A 19,990-nucleotide genomic window follows, 5' to 3' on the forward strand; every position below is an offset into this window, starting at 1 on the left:
ACACACACACAGGAGAGAGCACAAGGGGGACAGAGACGCTGCGAAGGACCCAGCCACGCTACACAAGCAAACGCAGCAGTGGGACGTTGTGGTAGCAGAGGGGCGGAAGCCAATAAAGCCAATAAACCTGGCCTCAGGTGCAGAGCCAATCCCAGGAGTTGGGAATGTGGCTTGGGCCAGCTGGCACCCACACACACTTGGCCAGCGGCCGGGCAGAAGACCAAACCCCAGCAGACCCCACCCTGAGGACACATCCTTGGCATCCCAGAGGCAGGGATCAGAGCCACGTACGCCCTTCTCTATAGACTGACTGTGAACCTTGCACTCCCTGGCACCATCAGCACAGATGCCCCTGTTCACCGCTGGTAACCAAGGGGAAGGGAGGCAGTGTTCTGTGTTATAAACAGCGCCCCTATCCACTCAGCTGGTGTGTGAATGTGTTGAAGTGGGACTGTTCTTAATGTTTCCTCTGAATAATGTGGGGGTGCCTCAGTTTCCCCCATGCAGTTCTTAAGTATCTAGGTGGTGGGATAAGGGTGTATGATCATTGCAGAGCCCTAGAGGGCAGGTGTGTGCAGGGGTCTGGACACAGAGAATGGTCAACACCCTGTTTCCTGATAACTGATGGCCTGGCCCTTCCCCCCTGCGAGGTGAGAGCTAAAGGGTTGGAGAACAAAGGAATCAAGTGACCTCCTGGCCCGGGAAAGGGACAAAGCCCAGGGGAGGAGGGGTTGGAGGGAGTTTCAGTTTGGGGCTGGCTGGGACATGGAGTGAAGTGCAGACGTGGTTGTCTGGTTCACTGTCCCCCAAAATGGACCCAGCTGAGGGGTCCGGTTCTCTGCACCTGCAATCTCTGTTTTAGATCATGTTCCTGTCATCTAATAAACCTTCTGTTTTACTGGCTGGCTGAGAGTCATGCCTGACTGCAAAGTTGGGGTGCAGGACCCTCTGGCTTCCCCAGGAGCCCCGCCTGAGCGGAGTCGCTGTGGGAAGCGCACGGAGGGGCAGAGGATGCCGAATGCTCCGAGGTCAGACCCAGGAAGGTGGAAGCTGTGTGAGCTGTGTGCCCTGGAGACAGGCTGCTCACAGGAAGGTGACTGTCCCAGAGTCCTGACTGGCTTCATGGGGAGCAGTTCCAGAGCATCGCCCAGGGACTCCGTGACAGTGAACAAAGCACAGGCGTACACGGGCATAAGTCAAAGAGAGGGCGGTTACGTTTAATGGTAATGACCAAGAGCACAGCCAGGGGTATCAGCGGGACAGGTGAGGAAGGGCAAGTACAGCCGCGTTCGGGGCACCCTTCAGGACCACGCTGGCCCAGCACAGAGCACGGGCCATGGGGCCAGCAGGCGCAGAGTTGTGAGCTGTCACAGCCCCTTACACAACCGGGACACCCTCACCCAGAGCTACAACCCATTCACTCACTACAGCACCAGCGGCGGAAATGCTGGACAGAGTAAGTATTCAAAATACCCCCCAGTAATGAAAACTAACCCTGAGTCCAATCCCCAAAGGGTGAGCCCACCTTCATGTGAATCAAATACAAAGGGCCCTGGGCTTCGTTAGAGGCTGGGGCTGGTTGTGTGGCAAGGGGAGAGCTTGCAATGAGTGGAGTGAGGCAAGCTGGCATGGCCAGAATGGGCAGCACAGAGCTCCAGGCTGAGGGTGGCACAGGAGCTCCCGCCGGGATGTCAAGAGGCAGACAGACGGGGACTTCACATACACAGCCATCACTGGGGGGGGCTGGGCTAAGCCAGTAAGCCCTCCGGCTGCTTCTCAGCATGGCACAGACTCAGGGAGCTCCCCCAGGGCACCACAAGGCTGATGCAAGGCACCCGGCCAGCAATGCAAGGCTAACGCTGAGACACGAGACCTCCCCGTGGCAAGGGGGAGCGGGGGATGATCTTTGGGAGCAGCTGTCTGGAAGAACCTTGTGAAAGTGGCAGGAGGCCCTAATACCCGCAGCTGGGGGCACAGTGAGCCCTGTGCCACGCTGAGGGGAGCTGGGCTCAGCACCAAGAGGGGCCCGCTGGGCAGCAGCAGAGTCTAGTAAGGACAGGCGCAGAGCGGGGAGTAGGCAGGGGAGGGACTGACACAGACACCTGTTTGGGGTAATGTACTATGGTGGGGGACGCGGCTGCAGAGGGGAGAAAAGCACTAGAGCGGGGGGGCATGGTGCCCTGTTCGGCTGCCTGACTTGGCGAGGCCCGAGAAGTGGCCCCAGAGCCGCTGTGTTTGCAGTAAGGCTCGTTTGCCCCTAATTCATGTTAGAGTCTGGATGGGGGAGGGTGGGGAGGAGGGGAGGGCTTCAATCCTTCCAGTCCTTCTTTATACAGAGGTGCCACTCCCAGGAGAGATGGTCCGTTCTGTCGTCATCAGTGAAGAAGGATTTGATGTGGTAGGTACCCCGCACCAGCACACCCTTGGGGGCCTCGTCCAGGGGGGTCAGGAACTCGTACTCCTCAGCACGGGGCCCATAGCTGCCCATCATGTAGACGTCTTTATCCACTGGGCAGAGAGAGAGAGGGGGAGCCGTCAGCATGAAAAGGGGTGAATGCTCTGGGTCAGGCACTAGGTGGTAACAATGTGTGAGGGGGAGCATCAAATGCCTGTGGTGACTTGGGGCCAGGGGTGGGACTAGAGCGCTTGACCAGCGCCAGGAGTACCCCCACCCCATATCAGACTGCCGAGCCCCACATGACCAGCTGGGTTCCCCCTCCCACCCCACAAGGAGCCCCGGGCAAGACCTGGAGACCAGGCAGGCCGAGGTGCAGACTCACCTTTCAAGCCTTTCCTGTAGGTGTGATGCAAATATTTCAGGCCACAGACAATCTCCTTGTTCACCTGCAGGGCAGAGGGGTCAGGGTCAGGGGGACACCTCCTGCCAGGGCCTCGCTCCCTGTGCCTGCAGGAGGAGACCTCCCTCTGAAGACCCCATGGAGAGCAGCCTGGGGAGAGCTGCAGGGCAGATGTCAGTGACCCTCCCTGAGCTCTCACCAGGGGGGCATCTGATACACAGGGGCTCTAACTGCCCTCAGGTCCTGCTCATTTGCTGCCCTGCCCCCCCTTTTCCCAACCCAGCATGCGAGCCTCCAGCTCAGCCTGGCTCTCATGCAGGAGAGCGGTATGCAGTCCGCAGTGCAGCGGCACATACCCAGCAGCGTCACTGTACCAGGCATCTAGAGTTCCTAATTCCCACCATCACAGGCTGCACCGACCTGCCTTCACCATGGGGCACAGGCAGCAGGGCATGTTCCAGAGAGTGCCAGCGGCCAAGTGCCAGGCAGTGCCAGTCACGACCGGTCATTCTGCCAGAGGAGACGGCGCTCACTGACCCACATGCAGCAAGCGAGTGCACCAGGCCCAGCCGGGGTCCACAATGCCTGCTGCAGGATCAGCTCACCTTGAAGGAGATCTTCACTCTGTAATCCACCCCTTCCTTCAGCACAAATGACTGGCTCTTCAGCGCCTCCAGATCCCCTGCGCCGGCGAGAGGAGAGCCGTCAGCCTGCCTGTCCCTGGCCCCCTTCTGCCAGGGCCCAGAACCCACCCCTCCCCAGACACATGGGCACAGACAGCAGGACAGCGTCCCCTTGGGATTCCAACACCTAGGAGCAGGGACGGACTGAGGACAAATGGGGCCTGTCTCCCCATTCACCCCATAACTCCCCTGAGGGCAGGATCTCCCGAAGGAGCAGGGGTTAGCCTGCAAGTGGCTGCCGGGTTGTTAAGCTGCTTCCCCCCATCCTTGCTCCAGCCAGGGGGCGCGCTGGGCTGGCCCTGCTCACCTGTTAAGTCCATGGTGATGGGCCCTGGGGCCTGGTCACACAGCAGAGTCAGTCTCGTCAAGGTGACGTTAGCCACGCTGGGATCTAGAGATGGCAGGAGGGGCAGAGTCGGTAGCTGGGCACGGCTGTTACCCGACCCCCACCTCTGGCTTTTCCAAGAGAACACTGCTTATTCTGCCATCCAAACCTTTTGCTTTAGCAGCTTCTTGCAGACAGAGCTGTCCCACTGCCTGACTCCAGGCCAGGCTTCCCTTACAGCTGCTGCCCGCTGTGCCCCCCGCCCCCCGAGCCCTGCAGTAGCTCACCAGGCCCCTGCCCTATTCCAAATGGGGGAGCTCCCATGCCTCTGGTATCATTCATATCACTAGAATAAACCAATACAACAAATCCATCTGTAGCAATCATCGTGAATGTCATGAACAACATGAATCCAACACATCTATTCCAGGGACCTTCCACTAGAGTCCCCTATGCCTCTGCCCAGCTTGTTCCCTGGGGAGGGCAAGACTGCCAACAACCCCAAGAACTAGAGCCCACCTCCCCTTCCCAGGACAAGGGCTGCCCTGCCACAAGCCTCTGCTCAGAAAGCTCAAACTAAGCTGCGGCCAGCACCTTCCCAGACTTCAGAGGCCATAGCTACCCTCCTGTAGTGCTCCTTGTGTCTGATCAGCCAGGCCGCACTGCAAGCCACGACCGGCAGGCCCATGACCAGAAGGGCAGCTGCTGTCTGCCCCATCCAGTGCCAGGCAGGGGTGGTCCTTAAACAGGCAGGGTTAGAGGACCATCGGCTAAACGGCTGCTTCAGGGGTAGCCCAGCCCCTCTGACTGCGGGGCAGAGGAAATGCCAGCTTCCTAGTGGTGGGCAAGGCTGCCCAGGTCTCTGGGGTTGCAGCGAGGGGGCTGTGCAGAGCTGGCCGCTAGAAGAAGGGATTGTTCAGCGGCGCAGCCTGGCCTAGCCAAGGGATAGGCCCGTGTTGTCTTATGGATTCATAGGGAGGCTCCATTAGAATGAAGAGTTACTAAGCCACAGGCGAGCCACAAGCGCCTAGCTGGCTGCAGGGCAAGCTGCTCTAGAACAGCGGTTGCCAAACTTTCCCAGTCGCAGCCCCCATCTCATTCACGGAATTTGTCGCCCCACCCCTTCCATTACTTGTAATCTGAAACTGTTTTTCACGCGGGAAGGTGGAGGGGAAACAGAGACCCCAGAGGTATCACACCTCTCCTGCCTGCCAGGCCACAGAGCCTGGCACAAACCCTGCCAGGAGGGGAAATGCAGCCGCAGGACCATCTTGTAAACTGGCTTACAGAAGCCCTGGCACTGCAGAGCCTGCTGAAGGTGGGGGCTCCCTTCCCAGCCCGGGGCTCTCTGACCAACCAAGGCAGAACATGTCAGGCTACCACGGCGCCAAGCCCAAGAGCACAAAGCAAGCCCAAGGCTGGCACAGCATGGAGGGGGCACAGTTAGCATCACCACGGAATCGAGAAGAGGATGGTAATGTGGGCCGGGAGAATTCAACCAGGCCTGTAGCGAAGGAGGAAAGGCGAGAGATTAACTGGGAACGGCCCCTCCTTGGGGAGCCAGCCTCCCCCTTCCCATGGTGGCCAGCCTGTTGCAGCAGGGGCTCCTGAGAGCAGGCCCAGGGAGGGCAGGTGAGCAGGCCCTCATGCCCAGGCCTGGTGTGCTCGTTGCCCAGGCCCTAGCCCGCCCCCCGACAACATGCACATTTGGATACGCACCTGCCCTGCATCAGCAGCTCCTGCTGATGGCCCAGACAGCCTCCTTCCCAGGACACGCCAAGCCTGGCAGCCTGGGGCGCTCCGTCAAAACGGACCGAACTCCATTCTGCTGCAGTGCTGGGCTGGCAGTGCCCAGTGCCGCGCCACCCCCAGGCCAACTTGGCCAGGCAGGTGGCCAAGTCACTGCCCCAGCCCCTGTCACACTCAGCCATGGGATACTTGGCCAGCTCAGGGCACGTCCCACAGCGGGGGCACCAGCTCCCTCTCCCAGGGCTGATACAGGCTGCACAGCCCCTGCCTGCCTCAGCCAGAGCCCCTGGAAGACTACTCTAGAGCTAACCCTAGAGATGCTGCCTAGAATTTTGGCCCAAACCCTCCGCCAGCCATGGAGGTGTGTGGAGCACTGGGCTGTGCAATGGATACAGAGGTGCTGTGCAAGCCAGGCTGGCCATCATGGTCTAGGGCCTAGGCAGTGTCACTAATGTCAGGGAGACTGTGATGCTACACCCAATAGTCTTCAGAGAAATATTGTTAAAATATGATTATAGCATATCTAAAATGTATTTTATGCAAGATGGATCATGTGAGATATCACTGGAAAGGTTGATTTACTGAATATGATTATGCTATTTGTATGCATGTACTATTTCTGTATCTGAAGTTAGGAATATTGACTATGTAACAATTACAAGGAGTTTACACCTGGGGAATGCCCACCAGACAGAATGCAATCAGTCTGGATGGGCCACTAGGAAGAACAATAGGTCTTTGAAGATGCTAATCTCCCACCTTCCTGAGAAGCTTTCCTGGGATGCTACAAATGCCTCTGACTCATGGCTGCATTGGCACTGCAAGGTCATGTGATCACATCACTTGGTACCAGATGATAGAATATCAGTATTTTTCCACTGGGTTGGTGGGTGGGGAACCACACTGGAAAACAAAGGGTTGCCACCCTATGTAAAACCTATGTAAGGCCCGGGAGTGACTTAACCAGGGCTCATTCTTTACTGAATCCCCACCCAGGATGACTGCGGAAAACATATAAAAAAAAACAAAGACAAAGGGGGCCAGGGGGGAAGCTGAGCCCAGGCTGGAGAAGGTGTCTGGCCTGTGAAAGAAATGCCTAAAAGACCATTCAGGAATAGAAATTACTACTTGTAACCAGTTTCTTTAGTGTATTAAGCTTACATTGTGGTTTTTGTTTTATTTGCTGGGTAATCTGCATTGATCCATTTGCTAACCCCTTATAATCACTTAAAATCTATCTTTTGTAGTTAATAAACTTGTTTGTGTTTTCTCTAAAACCAGTTTGTGGAATTCATAAACGGGGGAGGGGAAGGGGGCAAAAACCTGTGCATATCTTCCTCCACATTGAGGGAGGAGGCAAATTTCATGAGCTTACACTGTATAGTTCTCTGTGCAGCGCAAGACAATATAATGTTGGGGTTTGCACCCCCGGGAGGGTGTGCACTTGAGTGCTGGGCAATTTCCTGGCTGAGTCTTCCCATGCAGAGCTGATTTCAGTGTCTGTCTCTCTCTGCAGATAGGTGTGTCCCTACCTGTGTGTGTGCTGGAGGAGGCTTGAGGACCTGGCTCAGCAGGACTGTGTAAGGAAGCCCAGGCTGGTGGAACAGGGGAGCTCAGTGGTACCCCAGTACATTAGGTGGCACCCCGGTGGGGGGGTTAACCCATCACAGAGACGATGTGGAGAATCCAGCCAGAGGGGGGGCACTGGGGTGCAGAGCACAGGAGGGAATGGCAAAAGGAATACTGTGCAAATGACAAAGTGCCTGGCCATCAGATATGCTGATTAGGGCACTACCTCATTTGCATGCCATCTCCAGATGTCTGGCTGCAGGCAGAGCCAGGTTGCATCATGCCCAGGGCACAGATACGGGTGTCAGGATCCTGCCAAAGGCAGTCAGGACTAAGGGTCAGAGCAGGGGAAAACCTAAAGCTGGGAGCAGCCGAGGAGTTCTCAGTTAGGTTCCAGGCTGGGGTCCATACCAAGGATCAGACTCCGAGTCAGTGGGGCTGAGGTCAGACGAGGGCGGGTGCCCACACATAATTGATGGCGCCCATGCAGGTACAAAGGGAAGCCCCAAACAAGGGGAAATGCACCAGCTGGCAGGAGTGTTCTAGTGTGCATCCCTCACCTTCTGTACAGTGATTGGCTCTGCCATGGCCACCATTATTATTCAGCTGGGGTTGGGAACGCGGCAGTGCTGTGGGGCTGCAGTCAGGATCAGGGTTCCCTGTGCTAGGCGCTGTACAGACTGAATAAATCTGTGCCAAGGTATGGCTGACCCCGTCTATTAATTCTCATTCTTACCAGCTGACTGTTGTAACAAGGGAACTGGGCAGCTCCTGTGTGCCCCAGACCCCGGGCCCTTCCTATCCCCACCACCGGGCCTGAAGGCAGTGAGAAGACCCTCACAACAGCAGCAGTGCCAGCTCCCTACCCAAGCAGATGAGTCTTTAGAATTGCAGACATCCCCTTCCTGGCCTAGCGGGGGCCCAGGAGCACCCTCCACCCCCCCCCCCCAGCACAGCACTAAACTCAGGGGCTGTGGGTTGCCCTGTGGGGCAGGCAGAAGGAGCCCTGATCTTCAGGGGATGATCCCTGGCTGGATCCAGCACATTCCAACAAGCCCAGTACACAGTAGAGGGAGACTGTTGCCTCCAGAGCCAGGGGGCAAATGCAGCCACCGTGAGCTGGGAGTGCCGCCCTGTCGGCCCCTATTTCCCAGTGTTGACACTGCACTGGGGGGTTCACTTCTCCAATCTCCCCCTAGCCCAGCCAAGAGGAGCTGGAGCTAACCAGGCTCCTGGCTGCTTTGGCCCTCACCTCCTTTGTGTTATTTAAAGCACATCTGTGAACTGCTGTTTATCCCCTGTGATTAGAAGCCTGGCCCTCCCTGCACTGATGACTCAGCCTGGAGTCCCACCTAGCAGCGCTGCTCGCCAGCCGCTCTGCCCTCCCCTAATGCTGTAATTCAGCAGCTCCAGGCCTGGGTGCTGGCTCCAAGACAGACTGAGCGTGTGTGACCACAGGGGCTGCCACTTCTCTTGCCGAGCAGCCTTTGCCAACAGCGCCCAGCCACATTCAGCTCTGGTCTTTGTTGCTGCTATGAAGGCAGAGGGGGCCACAGGCGGGTGAAGGGCCCCAGGAGAAGATGTGAACTCCAGGCACAGCACAGCTAATGCAACACTCAGGGTAAGGGTCAGGACATGGAGGCTGGCTCCTACAGGCACTGCCCCATTGCAATGGCCGGAGGGTTTTGGATTGCTGCTCCCCTCCCACACATCTCCACTGGATCCGTGACGGGGGTGCCATCTTCTACCAGAAGGCAGGTGACATGTTCTTGGCCCCCCTCCTTTTCTCCAGGGCACAGAAGAAGCGGGAGCCGCGATCCATCTCCCGAAGGAGACGGATGCGGGATCGAACAAAGGCACCCTGGGCCCGATGGTCCTCGAGGGCCCGGAGCTCCTCCCACTTTTCCCAGCATGCTCTGCAGAGGGGCGGATCCTGGCGAGTGCTGGCCAGCTAGAGTAGCTGGGGAAGGCTTCACAGGGGAATGGCCTAACTTGGGTGAATTCAGAGAAACTGGGCACCTGGCCTTTCCTGCTTCTCTGACAAACAGAGAAGGCCTGGCTGGGAAGGGCTCTCTCCTCATTGGCTTTTACATTATAAATTCAGGCCTTGTCTACCCTGTTTTTCCTGAAGACCACAGCCTCGCCTTCACTACACAAAAGGTGCCCTAACACTTGTATTACAGGCCTAGTGTAGACTGGGCAAGCTGAACCCTAGGTTTCTCCAGGACATAACACATGTTAGCTGGTGAAGGCAACTACAACTTCCCTAGACTACACTAGGCGTGTAACGCATCCGGACTAACATATGGTAAAAATACCCATTTTTCCCCACGGAGTCCAGCCTGCCAGCAGCACCACAGGTGCCATGGAAATGGAACAGAACTGAGAGCAAATGAGATTTCCATCAGACCTGTCAAAACTTTAGTAACAATTTCTTTTGGGCGACACCCCCTGTAACGCTCTCTCCTCTGGTATTTATTGGGTGCTCTTCATTAATTTGTCAGCACCACCAGTTCATCTCCCACTTCCCATCCCCGAGTCTTCCAAGGAGATCTTCAGACAGAAATATCAAGCATCTCCTGTTTTAAGGTACAAGCGCTTGATCGTGAAGGAGTCCAAGCGTGGCCATTATAGACAAAAGAATGGCCACAAATCCAGTTGTTCCTTTAATAAAACAAAATGGAGAATTTAGCAAATTAACTTTTCTTTGAAGAGAAACATACTGCGGAGAGAGCCAGACTGACTGGCTTAGACGACCAAAGAATCCTAAGCAGCAGCTAAGGGGAAAATGGGAACAGCCTGCAAACGGGTGCCCTGTGAGCACCGGGGGCCAGTGTGACGCAGGGCACAGAGCGAGGTGCAAAGGGAGGAGATCTGGAACACGCACGTCGCACAAGGCATTCTGGGTTCTGCCAAACACTACACGTTGCTGATGCCCCGCCGGAGAATTACTCAGTCACAGACTGAGGCAGCAGCTCTGCAAAACATTATCCAAGGCCCAGCACACCTCCAGGCCACTCAGCTCGGAAATCAGTTCAACCCTCAGTGGAAGCTAAGACACAACAGAGAAACGCTGTCCCACACTGCCCTGCTTTCCAACCACTACTGCCCTGGAGCGGCTGCTGGGCTGGAACAGGGGAGAGCTTAACTGAGTTACAGCCACGTCTGTGCAACATTTTAGCTCTGCTTCAGCTTGCATTATAGCTGCTCCTGTTGGAGCATCATACAGCATCACCCTGCGCCAGCTCTGTACTATCACAAGTGTTTCCCACGTTCCAGTCAATGACTGGAGAATTTTCCATCAAGTGTACCCAAATGGAGCCCTTCACTAGGTGTGAGGTGGCCAGGGGGCTGGCAGGGAAATTGGGGATTTATGTGTGCGCGCATAGGAGAGTCTAAACACGCCAGGTATTCTGCTTGGAAACAAATGCCTGCCCCCTAGGTGGGCCCAGACACACGCAACGCTCATCTCAGAACAAAGGGTTCTCCCAAGAGATCAGGTGGCACTCCCACGGCCTGGGACAGTTAAGACTAGACTGGACGAAGGCCTGGAGAAAATGCTGTCGGGAACAATCGAACAGTTGGGATCTAACGGCGCTTCTCTGCCACTAGCGTCCATGCTCTGCCGGTGCAGAGCAGCGTGCAGCAAACTCCCTATGGGGCTACTGAGGAGGTCAATGGTGCACAGCTGCTCGCTGCCCATCACCAGGGTGTTTATTCGCGCTCTTCCCAGTCTGCGTCATTGCCTGCAACTACAGGGGACGCCTGGCTGTGTCACCACTTGGGCCATGCAGCCGCGCAGACCAGGGCCCGTCACTCAGACGTGAGAACAGAGAAATGCTACATCCTCGGCAGCGTTCAGACGCACAGGACTCCCGGCTGGCTAACTCAGCGAATCGAGCTCCCCACTTACCCTCATGCCACAGGAGAGGAGCTGATGTCAACTGCCAAACTAAGGCACAGGAAGCAGGGGGTGGGGAATAGCCAGCAGCCTGGGAAGGTGGCAGGACAGCCAAGCCCCCGTACAGTGGTGACAATGCAGCACCGCACTGCAGTCCCCACCCAGGGCACTGTGTGTGGGACTAGGCCTTAGGGTAGGTGTGAGCAAACTTTTTGGCCTGAGGGCCACATCTGGGAATAGAAATTATATGGCGGGCCATGAATGCTCACGAAATTGGGACTGGGGTGCGGAAGGGGGTGAGGGCTCTGGTTGGGGGTGTAGGCTCTGGGGTGGGGCCAGAAATGAGGAGTTCAGGGTGCTGGAGAGGTCGCTGGGCTGGGGAGGGAGGGGGGTGACGGCTCCGGCTGGGGATGCAGGCTCTGGGGTGGGGCTGGGGATGAGGAGTTTGGGGTGGAGGAGGGTGCTCTGGGCTGGGACCGAGGAGTTTGGAGGGCAATCAAGGCTGGGGCAAGGGGTTGGGGCGTCAGGGGAGGCTCAGGGGTGCAGGATCCAGGGAGCGCTTAACTCAAGTGGCTCCCGGAAGCAGTGGCATGTCCCTTCTCTGGCTCCTATTCGGAGGTGCGGCCAGGCGGCTCTACACGCTGCCCCATCTGCAGGTACCGCCCCTGCAGCTCCCATTGGCTGCGGTTCCTGGCCAATGGAGCTGCGGTTCCTGGCCAATGGGAGCTGCGGTTCCTGGCCAATGGGAGCTGCGGTTCCTGGCCAATGGGAGCTGCGGTTCCTGGCCAATGGGAGCTGCAGGAGCAGTGCTGGGAGGGTGCAGCATGAAGAGTGAAGCCTCCTGGCTGCCCCTACGCATAGGAGCCGGAGCAGTGCCATGCCACCGCTTCCAGGAGCCGCATGAAGCGGCTCCCGATCCTGCTCCCTGGCTGGAGTGCCGGAGTGAGGCAAGCCCCAGAACCCGCTCCCCAGCAGGCGCTCGAGAGCCCGATTAGAATGGCTGGTGGGCCGGATCCGGGCTGTAGTTTGCCCACCCTGCTTTAGGGACTCCCAGAAGGAGGGTGTCTCCATCTTGGTCACCTACAAATGAAAGGTACAAGGTCGCTCCATAACTGTTACTATGGAAACTACCATGGCGATAACGTAACCAAGTAGACTGCAGTACAGATCTGACACTGGACAGCTGTTACAATTCGGAGGTGGGTGGAAAGCTACCAGCATCTCCTTCATAAGGCTAGGGGCACAGACCGGCCCCTCGGGAAGGAACGGGCTGAGGCAGCACCCCGACAGAGGGAGGTGCAGTGACATACCTGCCCTCCATGCCCACATGGGCACAGCTCACAGCTCTGCATGCCACATGGCAACTCCCCACCGGGGACAGACACCAGACCCAGAGGAGACTTTCCGCATCCCCCGCAGCACAACCCTGCCCACGGGACTCAGCTGCTCTTCCAAGTTTAGAGCTGAAAGGAGCCAGGTAAGGAACTTTCCACATTGCTCCTCCTCCATTGGTACTGCCCCCGGGTGAGGATTAAACAGAGACCCCCTCCCCCACCGAGAAATCCCCTCCCATCCTCCCACAGACTGGGCCGGGGCCTTACCAACACCCACTGGGATGGGCCCCAGCAGCACCCGCTTGTATTTGTTCAAGCTCTCATCGTCCTTGTCCAGCTGCTGGATCTCCTGGAGGGTCTTCTTCTCCGGGGCCCTGTACGCCAGGTCCACGTCATCCATCTCCTCCTCCACGGGAGGCGTCACACCGTCCTTGTCTGCCATGATATCTGAGGGGAGGAGAAGCCAGTCAGAGCAAGGAGGGACCCACAGCCTCCTACGGGAGAGCCCCACGGCCGCTCATCCACATCCCTGGGGCTGGATACACTGGTGTTAGCTGAGGGGTGGGAAAGGTACCCTCCCCAGGGCACCTGAAGCCTGCTGGAGAGAGGAATGGTGCCAGGGAGAACAGGGGTGGGGAGTGGCGGTGCCAGGGAGAATGGAGGTGCGTGGGGTGGGATGGACAGGAGTCTAGAGGAAGCAAGGGGCCAGGTTTGCCCCTTCCCCATGGCAATTTTCTGCTCACACCCTGTCCCACAGGAACAAAGTCATCACTCCAAGAGCAGCCTGGGTGGAGGAGACAGCCTAGTCCTTGGAGCTCCACTCTGTACCGCCCCGCCTCAGCCCCAGCCACCCCCCATGCATTGCAGCCACCGGCAGGTCTGTGTATTGCAGCTGCAGAGCCATTCTCCACCCTCCCTTGCAAGCGCTGGCCTCACCCGCAGTTCATGGAAGTGTCGGGCAGGGCAGCCAGAGATGAGTCCCGAGTTCATTTGTTTGCTTTTGGCTGCACCAGCAGCTGATCAGCCCATCAGCACCCTGCCTAATCACAGCAGGGCCGCCAAGCGGGGCGTGGCCATACACACCCTTCCCCATGGCCACCGAGCGGGGTGCAGGCCCCCCCCCATCCTGCGTGGCCACCTAGCAGGGGGCCAGACCCACCCCAACAGTCCCACATGCCCCAGACAAAGCACATCCCTCAGACCAAGGGATAAAATGCAGCCACCAGCCTCAGCTGCCAGGACAGAGCAGAGCAGAGATGGTTCCACAGGAAGAACCACACAGGCCTAGAATCATAGAATATCAGGGTTGGAAGAGACCTCAGGAGGTCATCTAGTCCAACCCCCTGCTCAAACCAGGACCAATCCCAAATAAATCATCCCAGCCAGGGCTTTGTCAAGCTGGGCCTTAAAAGCCTCTAAGGATGGTGATTCCACCACTCCCTAGGTAACCCATTCCAGTGCTTCACCACCCTCCTAGTGAAATAGTGTTTCCTAATATCCAACCTAGAGCTCCCCCACCGCAACTTGAGACCATTGCTCCTTGTTCTGTCATCTGCCACCACTGAGAACAGCCTAGCTCCATCCTCTTTGGAACCCCCCTTCCGGTAGTTGTAGGCTGCTATCAAATCCCCCCTCATTCTTCTCTTCTGCAGACTAGATAACTGCAGTTCCCTCAGCCTCTCCTCGTAAGTCATGTGCCCCAGCCCCCTAATCATTTTTGCTGCTCTCCACTGGACTCTCTCCAATTTGTCCACATCCCTTCTGTAGTGGGGGGACCAAAACTGGACACAATATTCCAGGTGTGGCCTCACCAGTGCCGAATAGAAGAGAGCCAGGCTAGTCATTGACCAGACCCTGGGAAGGACCACATGCAGTTCCTAGTGACGCCCCAAGAGCACGCTGCAATCCCCCTTGGGAGGGGCCCGAGCTGGGCCATGAGCTAGGATCTAGTCACTGCAGATTGGGATGAAGGAATTTCCTCACCCCAGTCCCACGTCCAAGAGCCCGGTGTGCATGGGAGACCTGAGTGCCCACGCGGCGGCTCTCCCCAAAAGTGATGGGAAGGGGCCACATTCCCCACAGCTCAGCCTTGCAGCCAGTTTGTCAGCCTACAGGTAAAGTCTCTCTCCAGCTGCTGGCCCCTGCCGCCCCCGGGCTCCGCATCATGCCAGGCTCTCGCCAACTCAGCACCACCAGCAAGGGGGTCTGCAGGGTAAGCGACGCCTCCAGTGATACCCAGGCTGCTCTGTGGCCTCAGGTGGCAGCACAGGGTCACTGCAGTGTGCGGGGGCTGACAGGGACCGCAGAGCCCCAGCACGAGGGACGGGAAGAGCCCTGAGAGACTCCAGCTGGAGGGGATCTGAGCGCCCAGAACCTGGAGAGCCGCACAGGACTGCCTAGTGTCACCCAACTCCCAGCCTCGTAAAGAGTCGGTGCCTTGGTCTATCACACTGTGAGACCGCCGCACCTCCGGTGCCACCCCAGCCCCAGAGCCAGGCAGGATTCAGGCTGCTGCATCAGGATCTGACGTGGCACTCCAAGGGGATCTAGCCGTCCATGCTGCTGTGAAGCCTAGCTAAGGCTCAGAAGCGGGGAGGAGTCACCCTCCCCCAGCCCAGCAGGGAGCACTCACAGGCTAGTTAGCACCTCAGGGGTGCTGTGCCTTGCACTGGGGGGCCCAGGGGTACTTCTCAGCAGGACAGGCACCCAGCCCAGGCATTCTGGAGCAGGCTTGTTTGAGACACCAGCAGCCCCAGGTGCCCACGCTACACATTTGCCACCCTGTTTAAATAGCAAACATTCAGTCTCCTCTTCGGAATGGTACAGCAACGGGAAGGTAGCTGGGGAACTGGCTCCAACCTGACGTTGTGTGACCCAGAGCCAGGAACACCAGTGAGGCCAGTTTGCAGCAAGCAGCGCCCAAGCGCCAGGTTTGACAGTCTGCCCTGATCTATTATTTGTATTACCATACTCTCCAGCCATGGACCAGGAGCCTACTGTGCTAGGCGCTGTGCATTATTTATTATATGTATTACAGTAGCATCCAGGAGCCCACTGTGCAAGGTGCCGCACTTTAACTATTAGATGCATTATGGCAGCAGCTAGGTGCCCCAGCCACGGACCAGGAGCCCACTGTGCAAGATGCTGTACAAACAGATCTAGTCTCCTGTGTTCCTGAATCATCCAAGAGGAGTTTAGCACTTCCTTGAATTGATCCTCTCTTTCCGGTACTCAGCAAGTTCTGCAAATAGTCCCCAGACTACACAGCACAGGGGAGTGATTCACTGCAAGTGTCCCGCCTACACAACTCCAGCTGCGCTGGTCAGCTTTGACCGGCCCCATGAGGATCCCGTTCCACCAGCGGAGCTTAACTCAAGAGTCAGTTTGCAGGGCCAGTGCTCTCCTCAATGTGCCCCATTTGCTGCACGCTTCCTCGCCAGTGATTTGTAGAAGAATCCCAGGGTGAAGTGTGTGGGGGTCCCCTCCCAGCTGAAACACCCAGTGCAATTGTGCAGAGAGGGCTGGGCAGCAAGGCTTGGCCTTTGCCCTTATAGCACCGACATCGAGCCATTCCAGCAGAAACACTAGGAAGGCTGAGCTGTGACAACGTACTGACCAATCCCTTCACCAACAACCCATCTGCTTGGAAGCAGGGAAGTGAACCGTTCAAGACATCACAGTTCCCACCCAGCCCACCCACGCTTACCAAGCACAAAGCACTGCATTTGACACATTGCCTTTGCAGGTCGGCTTTAATTTAAGCTCTGCCAGCTGTGACACGACAGCCCTAGCCCTGCGCATCTGTCTGATTTTACAGACTCAAGACATTTCATCAACAAGCTGTGAGCTGCTCAACTGACCTTCTCACCCTTCGTAGTTCTCATTCACACACACAAACACCTAAGGTTGCCAGGAGAACCTGAACGCTGTATTTCCAGACGTCTGTGCAATCGAAAATCTGAGTCTTCAATCCACATCAATTAACAGCTTTTGGCAGACACAGAAAGCGTGTAAAACCTGAATTAATTCCACTAATTAGAATCTGGTTTTTGTTTGTTTTTTCCCCCCCAAATTTCCCATAAGCGAAGCAGGTACCTAGCACCACTCAACAGCCACTCCATGCTAAGAGCTGGGAGCATGTACGTTGTTAAAGGAGAAAAACCCGAGACAGATGCATGGGAGATGCCTACATTGTACAGCCGCTTGGAAAGGAAAGTGAAATTGGCTCAGCATTTTCCTCCAGAGGCTTCACTCCTGTATATAGGATCATAGAATATCAGGGTTGGAAGGGACCTCAGGAGATCATCTAGTCCAACCCCCTGCTCAAATTGTCATGGTGCCGGTCACATGCCCTGCTAGACCCTGACCATTTAATTTCCTACTGGATTGGTGACGGCACTAGCTCACTAGTCATACCCAGTCAGACACTGCCTGCAGCCATGCCTGGGGCACCAGCCCTGTGGGGAAGGACCTGGACAGATGAAGAGCAAATGCTGCTCCCCTCTTTACACGACTTTTGAGGACAAAGAGGGGCTCATGCAGATACACACAGCAGTGACAGGGAGCCTGCCGGGACTTGGATTTAGTAGCACACAGCAGAAAGCACAAAATCCCTTCTACTTATTTCAGTCAGGAGTAGGAGCCCATTGCACCAGCAGGACTGGGAGAATGGGAGGATTACCAGTGCCTGGAGGGGACCTGGGAACTCCAGCTGGCTTTAGCCTTAGGCCAGCAGCTTGGGCAAGCTGCATTTACTTAGGGAAGTGTCGGAGGCAGAGCTGGAGGCAGTGCTGTGCCCTGACAACCCTGCTCAGGACAACCCTGAGCCTGCCTACTTGTGGAGAGACGAGGTGGGAGAGGGAATACTGTTTACTGAGTCAACTTCTGCTGGTGAGAGGGAAACTGTCAGGCTTCCACAGAGCTCTGGGTCTCCTCACCCCCCTTGTCTCTCTAGTATCCTGGGACCGACCGGCTACGACTACACTGAGTGCTCCTGGGCTGGCAATTGGTGCAGCTGGGGCTAGAGCATGGTGGGAGAGTGGGAGGACCCCTGCTGAGGGGTGCCCGAACGCTGCGATTTAGTTCCTTATGACAAAGGGTGAGCCTGGTTTCCAAATGAGCTCATCTCACAGGCGGCTCCTCCCTCCCCTACCACCTCAGACCCACCTGCATGGATAGCTGGGCTACGGTCTGCCCAACCCCCTCTTTCCCAGTGACATAGGAAAGCTGCTAGCCTGGCTGGGTAGGGCCAATTGCTGCAGCCTCTGGTCTAAGGGCTCTGCCAGGAGGCTGGGGTGCTGCTAGGACTCAGAACGTGGGGGTGGGAGGACAAAATCTCTGGATTGAAGTCTGAGCCCAAATACCACTGCTGCTTGCCGCCCAGCACCCTGCAAATCCCAGCACACACCCCCACCCCGTACCCTCACAGCTGCTGTGACCTGCTGTCTCAGTCAGGGGGAGGCCCCTCCCTCCTGCTCTGGTAAGATGCAATCAGGCAGCCAAAGAGTTAATAGTGCAGCACCTGCAGGCTGCTCTTGCAGCCAGGTGGGTGGTTGCTTGGTAACTGTACCTGAAGGGAGCTCTGTGGAGCCTCCCTGGGGGTGAGGAGGAGAGCAGCTGGGCCCCAGGGCGGGGCAGGTGAATTGCTCCAGATCATGCCTGTGCTGTGGGCTGGAATCCTTGCTCAGGTAGGCCGGGGGAGCTCTGGGGGGCCATGTCCTGGGAGGGAATTTATCACACACAGCTGCTTTGCCCTCTAACCCCTCTCAACATGGCACGAGTGGGCAGCAAAGGCCTCTGCTTGCCTCCACGGGGGCCAGACAGAGCCCTTCCCAGGGGCTGCTGCTAGCCACGAGAGCCCATGCTGCAGGCCTGCAGCGCATGGCCCAGGGCCTTTCTGGGGCAGGGTGTCTACTGGTTAGAGCAGGGAACCGGGAGTTCTGTCCCCCACCTGCACAGTCACTAACCTGCCGTGCTGTAGGTGCCACTCTGTGGGCATGGTGGTGTCACACCAGAGCCGCACTGCCCCTGGACTCTGTTCCCCCTTTAACCTCTTGGGGAAGGGCTCGGGGGTCACGGGGCGGGAGGGGACGTCAGGGCTGGGAGCAGAATGACGAGTGGCCCCTTTGTGCTGCTGATGCTGGTGGCTTCTGGGCTGCAGAGATGCAGCTTCCAAGCAGCCACAGGCAGAGCAAGGCTCTCTGCCATCGCCAACCTGAGCCCCAACACCAGGCGCGTCTGCAAGGCCGCAGGCACAGACCGAGGGCCAGGCGGCAAGTCGCACACTCCAGCTGCGGAAATGGCCAACAGATCGTTCAATTCACTGCACCAGCCCCCGCCAGTGGGCCTGGCATAGGTGCTCTGGGGCCCACCACTGGAGGGGAGAACACACAGGGCGCCGCTCACTGTGCGCACTTTGCCACTCAAACCCAGGGCTCAGTTACTTCAGCTGCCATGGCCTCTCCTACTGCGAGGCGCATGAGAGGGAAAGCCGCTGTCTGCTCCCTCTCCACCATGGATGTGGGAAGGGTCGGGGGCTTGGGCGAGGCTCTCAGGATTGGCCATTGCACGGGAGGTGAGAGCAGCCCTCAGGAGAAGCAGCTGCCACGCTGGGAGGGGGGATGCTGCAGAAAGCTCACGATAGAAACCCTGGGGTTCCTGGCTGTACATGTCACACACAGCCAGCCCCTCCCCTCCCCCGGATGCGCCTCTCACTCAGCCTGGTGTAAATCAGGAGCACCTCCAGGGAAATGCAGGCCGCTGCTCTCGCAGGCAGGGTGAAGGCATTGGAGAATCAAGCCCCAGGAAAGCGCCCCAGCATGCAGGCCCCCAAGCCAGGAGAACAGGGTTGAGAGCAGCCCAGGAAGCAAGTACATGACATGATCCTGGCAGCTGAAGCCAACCGGCCCCAGGTTTGCTGCTGGCACCTGCTTCCCTCGCACCATGACCCAATCTGGCACACTTCTCCCCGCCCCAGCATGCCCACTGGCACACCTCTCCCCGCCCCAGCGTGCCCACTGGGACCCACTCGCACACTGGGAAACATTGGCACACGAGACCTGCTGCCTGTGGGTGCAAACACTCCAGAGCATTCCCAAGGCCTGGCAGACCCATCATGGATGGGTGGGTGGGTGAGCGGTATTCTGGGCACAGCTCCAGGTGATGGGTGCTGGGTGGGGGGCACTGGCTTTCCACAAACACCCATTTCACCAGCCTCTTCCCTTGGCCTACAGCTAGGGCCTGGAGAGGGCTGCTGCTGTACCCTCCGCTCTCCAGGCAGGCTCCAGCCCCCTTCTATGAGCAGCCTCTGACCAGCAGCAGGGAAGGGCACCCCCTCACCGCCCTAAACCAGAGACTCAGCCCAGCCTCGGGGCTTGCAGGGAGAGTCCAGGGACTTTGGGCTAGGTCCCTTCCCAGCCCCTTGGGCCCTGGCAGAAAAGAGAGCCGTGGGGTCCCTGAGAGAACCCCAGCTGGCTCCCCAAAGCCAACAGGCCAGGAGCAGGCTCTGCTCCAGAAGTGCCTTTTGTTAATGAGCTGACAGTGCTCAGGGCTGGGGCTCCCAGGGAACAAGGGCAGCTTTGGGCCTGGCTGCTACTGGGTGGTACACACTCAGGCTGAGAGAAGCACATGGA

General features: G+C 57.6%; 1 protein-coding gene across 2 annotated transcripts in view; it reads right to left on the minus strand.

Annotated features, from left to right (window-relative positions):
• Nucleotides 1–1,192: 1,192 nt before the first annotated feature.
• The window catches only part of ARHGDIG (Rho GDP dissociation inhibitor gamma), a 33,715-nt gene continuing 14,917 nt past the window's right edge, over nucleotides 1,193–19,990 (minus strand). For both annotated transcript variants that reach the window (XM_073362709.1, XM_073362710.2), the window contains exons 2-6: nucleotides 12,627–12,806; nucleotides 3,789–3,872; nucleotides 3,404–3,480; nucleotides 2,781–2,844; nucleotides 1,193–2,508 (exon numbers count right to left, since the gene is read on the minus strand). In XM_073362709.1, the coding sequence (XP_073218810.1) occupies nucleotides 2,309–2,508; nucleotides 2,781–2,844; nucleotides 3,404–3,480; nucleotides 3,789–3,872; nucleotides 12,627–12,801 (600 nt within the window). In that variant the 5' untranslated portion in view covers nucleotides 12,802–12,806 and the 3' untranslated portion in view covers nucleotides 1,193–2,308. The remainder of the gene's footprint in view (nucleotides 2,509–2,780; nucleotides 2,845–3,403; nucleotides 3,481–3,788; nucleotides 3,873–12,626; nucleotides 12,807–19,990) is intronic.

The sequence above is a fragment of the Lepidochelys kempii genome, chromosome 10 (genome assembly GCF_965140285.1).
Source record: "Lepidochelys kempii isolate rLepKem1 chromosome 10, rLepKem1.hap1, whole genome shotgun sequence".
Taxonomy (NCBI): Eukaryota; Metazoa; Chordata; order Testudines; family Cheloniidae; genus Lepidochelys; species Lepidochelys kempii.